This window comes from Sander lucioperca, chromosome 21 (assembly GCF_008315115.2).
Source record: "Sander lucioperca isolate FBNREF2018 chromosome 21, SLUC_FBN_1.2, whole genome shotgun sequence".
NCBI lineage: Eukaryota > Metazoa > Chordata > Actinopteri > Perciformes > Percidae > Sander > Sander lucioperca.
This window is the reverse complement of record NC_050193.1, coordinates 5,891,017-5,900,970: the sequence shown is the minus strand read 5'-3', so window position 1 is coordinate 5,900,970 and position 9,954 is coordinate 5,891,017. Positions and strand designations below refer to the sequence as shown.

Below are 9,954 nucleotides of genomic sequence, written 5' to 3'. Positions count from 1 at the left end.
TGTTCTTGTCAAGGTTTAAAAGAGAAAACTGTGAAAAGAAGAACATATTGACTGCTTTCTTGCACGGTAAGAATATGGGACATAGAATTGTGCAATGGAAACATAATGCAAAAGAATCTTTAGTGTCATGTACCACAACAAGTTCTGCATTTTTGCAGAGACCTCTAATAAACAGCGCTGCTTTCCCAGGCTGCTGGGACTGTTACAGCTGGAATAACAGTTTGTGGTTTGGACTGTTGATTCACGCCATTATCTCTTGCTGCCTTATGCACAAACACAGCTCCGGCCCACCGCAGGCTGGTAATACATAGCTTTGATTTATTGATGTACAATCCTCAACCTAGGCGTTACTGTACTCTTTTTGTTGTTGCTACATAATACATCTACCACTTTAGAATTCCTAATGCACATAACCTGTTGAACATGCAGTGTTTCTTGTTGCAAACGTGAATAAGAAAGGGATTATTCTGTAAACCCTGTTATAGTTCATATAATGCAGATAACTGTGAGCGCTATTGAATCTGAAGGAAAGCAGTACATTGTTACAGAACAAGAATTTATAATGTTTGCTCTGACGTATCAACAAACAATTTGAGGCTGTAAAACATGGCAACTTGACCATGGCAGGTTTCATTAAAACCTCTGCTTTCGAGCCTCTGATGAGAAACAATTAAAATGTTTAAACTGCACCTGTGTAGCATGGTAATCTGAATTAAATTAACCTGTGATCATTGTGTTAATGAGCATCTTTGTTCTGTCAAAAACATTTTTTCAAAGTCATGATGTATAGGAGAATCCACACGTCCAGTGACAGAAAAGCAAGCCAAAAATGTGCAGATGATGTGTGTTTTTTACTTGGAGATTTGTCACAGGCCCACGTCTACGGTTGGCCATTGCTGTTTATCAGTGTATATATGTTAAAGACGGGTAAGAACAAAAGTTTGAATCAGCTTCATGTTGTCAACATTGAATAATGTGTTTACTCAGTCTCATCCCCTTCTGGCAAAACAACACCTGCCTCTTTGCTTTACCATCATGCTAACAGGAGCTGACAAGTGAGGTAATAACTCAGCCATCTTTGAAATGTTCACTCCATTAATCCTGCATTAACCACAATATATAGGTAGAGTTTAGGCATTACATTTTGGAAATTATCCTACAAAAATTGTGTCATTAATTAACCTGATAGCATTTTGTGATCAAAACGTCCACTATACCAAGTAAGAAATGAAGGGTGTAGCTATGTTAGCCCTTTTTTATTCCACGACGTGTACAAAACGAGTTAGGTTTATGTTAAATGTTGTTGGGTGTTTTCGAAACACATTTCTCAACAACTTCCGCTTTATGTTCCAGGAAAAGTGGGACATTTTTTTTATTTTTTAAAAAATAAAACACATTTTCTGAAAAATGTTCTGCAATTGTGCAATGAATGTTTAACTATACATAAGACTATTTTCTTTCAACAGTAGTAAATGAAATGTTAGCTGGAATGCACAAAACAAGGGGTACAGTAATATCGACAGGGACAGTCACTGCTACATGTTGTGTCTTTGATTTCGCCCCCTAACTGTGATGTCCTGGACAGTTATTGCCTTGTTTTATGTTGCAGTCATTTTGTCATGGGTTATCATGGTGGTGTTGATGTGGTAGTTTCTTGATAAATGCATGTTTTCCTTTTTCCATAATACAGTTAAAAGTACAGTAGGTTTTAACCAAAATGACCCATTCTTTGCAGATGAAATGGATAGCCTGATTAGCTGTAACATGATGCATTATGTCCTCTATGCATGCTGTAATGCAGCCTATTTCTACAGGTTATCCCACATACCCAGAAAATGTTCTGGAAGATTTGCATTTTAGATCACATAACATTAAACGTCTCATTCCGCAATGGCTGGTCTCCTCTGGCACTCATCTATTCGTTAGTTATCTTTGCCCACTGGCTGTATACTTCAAGGGTAGAAGCTGACATTTTGCTTCTCACATTTCGTTTCCTGTTGACTGCCTTGCCATCCAACTAACTTTTTGAAGAAAGAACACACCAAATAGACTTAAAGCAAACAATCCAACATGCAGATAAACATGATTATAGCTTTAAGTACTGTATGTGCAGTGTTATCTACTTAAAGGGATGCACTTATTAAGTCATTGTCATCCTTTGAGTGTACATCCTTGGTGCTTTTGTGTTTTTGTTCAGAAAGTGAGCAGGTTAACTGAGACACTGGTACAACTACGAGGCAAAGCTAAATAACAGATAAAGAAAGCTGAGGTCATATTTCACACTGGGTGAAGAATTTTTAGCATATTCTGTGGACTTAGATTCATAAGAAAAGTCCTTCTTCTTAACAGTCACACCACGGACACTTCCCTCCTGACAGGGAGGTGTAAATCGAGGCCGTGGTGGCAGAAGCGGTTCACTACTGACCAGCTGGCCTTCTGCTTAATGAAGAGACGCAGCTTGTCCCTGAATGTTTCTCCTAGAAAGCTGTAGATAATAGGGTTGAGGCAGCTGTTGGAGAAAGCTGCCAGGTTAACAATGTGGCCTGTGAGTGGGTAGTCATGCCACAGGGTGGTAGCAGTCCTCTGCGACGGGTCAGCTGTGCCCTGCAGCAGTTGGATGCTGATGAAGACGTTCTCTGGCAGCCAGCAGATAAAGAACACCAGAACCACCACCACGATCATGAGCAGGGCCTTCTGCCGCCGTGGCCACAATCCGCGGTGCTTCTGGGCCCTCATAAGGATTCGCCCAATCAGAGAGTAGCATAGACCAATGATGGAGAAAGGCACCAAAAAGCCAATGGTAACCTCCAGCCACTGAATCTCAAAGACATTGGCGAAGCAGAAGTGCACCTCACCCCTGTGCTGGGTCTGCACAATGGTGAAGGGTAGAAGGGTGGCCAGGATGGAAGCCATCCAGATGAGGCCACAGCTGAGCTTGGCATGCTGCATAGTCCTCAACGGGCTGCTGCTTATGGAGCTAGCCAAGGCAATGTATCGGTCAATGCTCATCCATGTGAGAAAGAAGATGCTGCTGTACATGTTGACCTGCAGGAAAAGGGACATGAAGGTGCAGAGGACAGCGTAGTCATAATACTTCTCATTCAGATTGAAGACCTCGATGAGGGAATCTGCCACCAGGATTAGGTCAGCTACAGCCAGGTTAACAAAGTAAAGGTCGGGAATGGTCATCTTCTCTCTGTGGTTCAGGTTCACCACCAGGATTAAGATGTTACCAATAAATCCAATAGGAAAGAGGAGGATGGTGTACAGACAGGACAGGAAGAGACCAATGATATAAGATTGGTATTTGTCTGAGTTTTCAATCAAATCCGTTGTGTTGTACTCATCTGAAGTGTTCAGTTGTTCTGTACCATTAACATATATCCAGACCAGAGACGTTGTCTGCACTTCCATACTGACTGTGGTTGGACTGTCTTGAATCATAGGCCACATTTAAGTCACCTGTAGCTGCTACATCATTAGACCCTGCTAGTTCCCAGTGATGTCTCTTTAAAGGGTGAATCATCTATGCAAGTGAGTGGAACAAAACGGTTACCGTTTCTTTGACCTCATGTTGACATCAAGGTTCATTTACCAATAGATTCCTAACACGAAACTGAAGTGCCTCCATGTCTTAAAACCCTCTTTGGTCTTTGTAACCTGATGACTCACATAATCAGAAACAGTGGTCCTGAGATCAGAGGATGGACTTCTTTCTCCTCTTGTGAGTCATCTGATTTGTCTGTCCAAATCCATGTGCATCTTTATTCAGCAAGCGATGGCCAGAGACGCTATTGCTGTGACACCTGAGCTGTGGAGAGGAGAGAAGGGGGAAAAAATCTGAACATGAAAGACAATTAGGTACACAGATTTTAAAAAGCAGCAATCTTGTGTGCATTTAAATAAGAATAACTACAAAGTACTTGTTTTTAAAAAAAAAAAAAACTTCAACATCTTAAGATCAAGTATGAAAATGATCCACTTTGGAGAGAGAAGTTTAAAAGGGGTCTAAAATGGATGGCAGACAACTAAGTGAGCACATTAACATGTGAGCTTCAGACTTAAACAGATGCATTGAAATCCTCCAAAGAATCCTCAGCCCATCCCAGCTCACTCAAAATGGTTTGTCCAGACTTGATGACTATTAATTGGCGAGATGAAAACATATTACTCATTACCATTTAACAAACCTCTGTGTTATCCCTTTGTTTGGTGGCTCCAGTCGACACACATCACACTCAGTTTTGAATGCATATAACACAAAATCTATGTTTTATATTCACCGCAAGCTTTTACATTACTATCTTCTTTCTTGGTTGATGATTTTCAGTCCCAAAATCTGACTTTGGTGATGGAAAGACTGTATTCTGTTTGGCAAACATGACCTTTAGCAAACATTCACAGCCAACTAAGGGTTTTATTTCCTCCAGAGGAAACCTTCTGCAATATTAATGCATTCTTATTAACCTTCACAGCAGTAATTCAGCACAGGCATGCAAATGAATGTAAAATGGGATAAATACATGTACAGGCTTGAAATCTTACCTACAAAAAAATTCTACCATAGTTTTCAAATCATCCAATAAATAAATAATTATTATCACAGCATGAGTAGCATACAACCTTTCTTTCTTAATTTTCAGGGAGAGTTTAAAAGCCCCCCAAAAGCTCACATAGTTTTATATTAATCACTTTATTCATAGTCAAATAGTCCAGTAACTGAAAACATTATTCAGAGAAATGATCTTGTCACCAAAAATCTGGTTTACTCTGATATCCGAATCCTATGTTATCATTTTGTATTATTAGGATAGGATATTTTAACAGATTGAAATAAGTTTTGAAACAGTTTATCTGAGCTTGTTTTGATCCGAATATTTTCAACCAAAATCAGTGAGACCTGAGATGATGTAAAAGTGCTTTTCAAGGAACTAACAGCAACTTGAGACATGTAATGGAGCAAGATAAATAGCTAGTTGATGACATAATATACAACTCATTATGCAACTGGACCCTACCCTTATTCTGTTGAACTCTATCCCTAACCCAAGACATTGGCGAATGCCCTATCTACACTGAAATTGAACAGACATATTAATTGTAAATGAACAAATACATACATAGTTACCTATAATTTTAATGCAAATTGTCCTTGTTTATAAGACTTGAAATTTACATAAAACCCATAATGCACTATAACATAACCACAAAAAGTAGCAAAGATGTCAATAGCAGCACTTACTTTTTAAAATTTGGGATTTGTTGCTCCTCCATGCTTGTGTTTTGCAGATATCTGAGAGCCAGAAATGTGTAAATCCCATATCCGGGCTTCTCTTCTGCACCACCTGCTGTTTGGCCCAACCCTGTCTGGAGAGGAGAGGAGGGCGGGAGAGACAGAAAGGCAAGAGATGATCTGTCGCCTATGGTTTGTCACCATGCTTCATCAGCTTCCCTTGTCTTTTCTGCCCAGTTTGTGATACCAGGTGTCCACTGAGCATTTAAAAAAGATCCAGAAACTGAACTGGCTGAGAGCTGATTTTAACATAAAGAAAAGTATGGGCAGCAAATAAGTAGCAAGGATTTTGCCTTGACCACGTTGTGTTGTTATGGAAACCACTTTTTGCAGTATTTGTTCACCTGGGTGGTCTAGCTTTTAGTCCTAAGGGCCATGTCAACACACCACACATGACCTTTCTTAGTTTTCCATCAGTATGTAAAATAGTGTACCTATACTGATCTGTATCGATTATTGATTTCCACTCACAACAAAACACATTGACCCTTGCTTATTTACTGTCCATTCTCAATACTACAATTACATTCAAATAAGCCTTAAAACATGGTGAGCCTTCACTCTCAATAAAGGGGAAACAGAACAGACTCTTTGCTCCTGGGCAAGGCACATAATTTGAACTAATCTATGTGTCCAAACTGTGGCTATGGAGACCTATTTGATGTGGTGTTGGCTAGTGTAGTGCCTTTTGATAGCTAGGAGGCATTAACTGCAGATGTCTGCAATAATTGCAGACATACAATAACCATCTGCAAGAGCTATATATATATATATTGATATTGATATTGAGTAGACTGCATCATGTCAAAGCATAGTTGTAAAACTAAATCATTTTAGAAAATATTGTTGATTTAATTCACCCCTACATAATATATTGATATCATAGTAGATTTATTTCCAATTGATCAGCTGCAAACACAGCAGTGAAAATCACTTTGGAATCATCGTATAATATTGAATGAAATCAATGAGAATAGAAGCATCTATTGAATAAGGATTAAAGGAAAGAACAGGAGTAAAGCATCCATGACAAAAATTATTTTCAGTTGGCCTCCAAAAGACAGAATGTATCTCCGAGGTCTTCACATGGTGGAAAGGTCACTTAATCTATAGTCTATATCCACGGCCTTCCACTTCCGGGATTGCCCTGTTGCCGCCGGAAATTCCGCCGTATGTCCTTTTTTTCGACCCTATTTCTGTTACCTAATGCTTCCTTTGTGTTGCCGTTCTAAACTCCGGTGGATTCAAATCTCTGCAGGGTGAACCAAGACAGCTAGCTAGACTATCTGTCCAACACAAAACTATATGCACTCCTGTGTAGCTCTCCAGACTAGCAAGGAAAAGAAGTATCTCGAGGACTCGGCGCTAAAGACAAAGAAAGGCAAGGCAGAGTGAGAGAGGAGTGAGAAAAATGTTCTGTGTAGAGTGACTCAATGACATAAAGGATCACAGTCTCTGCCTTGAAACCAGAATAGTTGCGGTCTCATGGTAGTTGGAATCAGTGTGTTTAAAGCTAATGCGCAACTATTTTATATAAATGAACGTCTGTTACATTCAAGCCATTGCCAAATGAGTTGATACAAAGCAAATTAAGCCTATCAACTCCACAAAACTCTCCCTGTATATCTTAGTATGGCTATGTTTACAAAATGGTGTAGTCTGGCGACATTCAGCTTGAGTGATGTGTTTTATGTCACCGCTGAGAAAGGACAACAGCAGCGCTCAGCTTTGGAGACAAAGATAATTACCTCTTCTGAAGAGTCCATCATGTATTTTTTATCCTCCGTGTTAGCAGCTGTGTCCAGGAGGGGTGGGGGTGCGATCACCTGAAGGCTTGCGTCATGTAGATGCGCTGACAGTGTTGTTGTCATTATTTTCTTTATGGGGGCGACAGAAACTACGCACTTTAGCTTTATAGGACCAATGTTTAGGCTTTAGGGGAATCTATTAGCAGAAATAGGGTTTTTCAGTTGGTTGCAATTTGTTACCTTACCACTAGAAGCTGATTTTGGTAACCAAGAAATGGTGCTGCAGAGCAGCAGTGATGGTATGAAGGAGTGGACAGGGTCTATATGCCAGCTGGTGGCCCTGCTGGCACAAACAAGTGTGGGTTTTGACAAGAGAGAGGACAGCAGAGAATTATATCTGAAGGTTAGAAGAAGAGGATTTTAGTTGTGGTATAAGTCGATTCAGCAACTGAGATGAAGACAGAAGAGTGTCTGAGAGGTCATTCAGCAAGCCTGATGTGTGTAATTTTCTCTCAGCTACCTGAAATCTCAGTTATTCTGTCCATGCGACTTTACACACAAAAACGTGGGGATCTGGGGTTTAGTCTAGTGGACCAAGTTAATGAAGTGAGTATAATGCAGCCCTCAAGTGGAACAGGTCACATTGGTTAGATCTAATCTTAGTTTTTTTGAAAATGGATCTTACTATATGTGATACCACTGTTTGAAGCCTAGTAGAGAACAGTGATGATGCATATGTTATACCATAAAACCCTAACCTAAAGATAATAATAAATAATAATAAAAAAAATACTGGCCTTTCAGACTCCTTTTGATCTCTATGACTCTGAATTTACATATTGTGCTTTAACTACCACTCATTTGTGAGACCTTTCCAACTGGATTAATTTGCTGAAAGTTGTTAGCGAGAGGATGCACTCCCTGTTTATGCCCACTGGGTGGCCCACTGGCATAAACGCTGAGTGAACATCACTGCACAAGCTCTGTCTGAATCAGAGAAATGACTGATGTGGTTATTATGAGGATGATGAGGTAAGTGTCTTTTAAAAAGGTTGAAGGTTATATAATTGAATCATATGGTAAATTACAATGAGAATCCAACATTTGCTTTGGTCTCGGTGTTGTATTATAATAACCATGAAATCATGCCATAACTGTGAAAACACATTATTACAATAGCTTTTCTTTTCTTGTATGAAAAAGAGGATATGAAAGAACAAAAAAAAACAATACTTACCCACCTGGTGACATCTAATCAACAAGACAACATTAGCATTGTTGTTAATGGGAAGTTGTGGGGTTTAACTGCTTGTGGTTGGGTGAGTGAAAGTGGGAGGTCTAGAGGAGGGAGGGTACAACACCATCATCTGCCTCCACTTACCAGTCTGATGTGCTTCTGGCTCCATCCAACATATCCCACAGCCACAACCACAACCTCTGAATGGAACATCCTGCACAGTCCAGCTCTGCACTGCTTCAAGGGCCATGTTTGATATTTAGCTGATGCTGAAATTTTATTGTTAGTGTATTTTTTTTTTAATTTATTATTCTCTGCTCCCATTTCTGAAGAGGAAACACAAAGAACAGTACTGGCAGGGGAGGAAGGGTGGATTGTTTTTAAAACATCTGCTCCGGTCCACTTGTCTCCCCAGAGCTGAAGTGATGTGGTGGGTCAAAGAGGAAGGCTCCTTTCTGAAGTCTATGCTCTGTTCTGTAGGATTCATATGGTAGGAGCTTTTTAAAGGACAACATCTATAGATGTTTTATTCTGTTCACTAATCACACGAGTATGTTTTAGATGCAGGACAGTAACCAGTTCAAACGTTTTGTACCTGTTTTATCTGTGTTATGTTTTTGGTTAAAACCAACTTGGCTTTACATAATGTGGTCTTTTCTATTTGATCTCATTATATCTTATTTGCATTGGAACACTTCCCCTGTCCTCTTTCCAGTGTTTACTCTCAAAATGTCCAACCTTTTCTATTTTAATTTCTTTAAAATGATCAGTTTTGTTATGTGAATATTTCTCAGTCTTGAGGGGTCTGACACTTCTACTCTCTTCCTGTTTCAAGGATTCACAATTTTATTCCACTGCTTCCCTCTTTCTGACACCCTGGATCACAGTGTGAGATACATTTCTAAAATACTCACTGTAACCTGTCTCCCATTGTTCTCGTCTTTCGATTCTGCAGCCCAATTTGACCCACATTAAGAAAAACATCAGCGGTTTAAGGGTCTGTGTGTGAAATCTGGTTGACAGCCAGATAAAATATTTGAAGCCACAAGCCAAATGTTCTGGCTTCATAGGTGGCCTGATTTTGGATGCTGTATAATACTTTTGGTCAGATTAAACCTCTAAAGGAGAAAAACAACACTGACACTAATGTAGCACATTAAAAACTGTGCTTAGTCAGCGTTACCCTATTTCCAGACAGATGATTGTACAGTTAAGAACTTTTCCTGGTAACCTACACTTTGATTCAGTGCAACCTGAGGAAAACAACGCAAAACCTGTAGTTTTACACACAGTTCATTTAATCTGCATACTTTATTTTTGTTAGATTTAAACAAAGTATCTAAACCGCTTATCCTCTTGTATATTTAAGATTTTAAAGTTTCTTTTATAGTTTCACAGCATGGGAAAAACTATTACACTAATATTAGAGAAGAAGATTGATACCACTCACGTTTGTTAAATATAAGCTTAGCTATAATGCCAGCGGCCGGTGAGGTTAGCACAAAGACTGGAAACAGGGGAAAACAGCTAGCCTGGCTCTGACGTTTCTGCTGATTGTTGCCTAGAAACTGCTCCCAGCCAAGACACAGCCTGGCACATAGCTACACACAGCAACAATTAGAAAATAAAGACAAGAAAGTAGCTCTTTTTTTATACACGTTAGTACTTGGTTGGGT

General features: G+C 39.5%; 1 protein-coding gene across 1 annotated transcript; it reads right to left on the bottom strand.

Annotated features, from left to right (window-relative positions):
* Positions 1-1,410: 1,410 nt before the first annotated feature.
* Positions 1,411-6,210, bottom strand: gper1 (G protein-coupled estrogen receptor 1). Its single transcript, XM_031312457.2, has 2 exons — positions 5,243-6,210; positions 1,411-3,811 (listed from the first exon to the last, which is right to left on the bottom strand). The coding sequence occupies exon 2, from the start codon at positions 3,451-3,453 to the stop codon at positions 2,350-2,352; it is 1,104 nt and encodes a 367-aa protein (XP_031168317.1). The 5' UTR covers positions 3,454-3,811; positions 5,243-6,210; the 3' UTR covers positions 1,411-2,349.
* Positions 6,211-9,954: the final 3,744 nt, after the last annotated feature.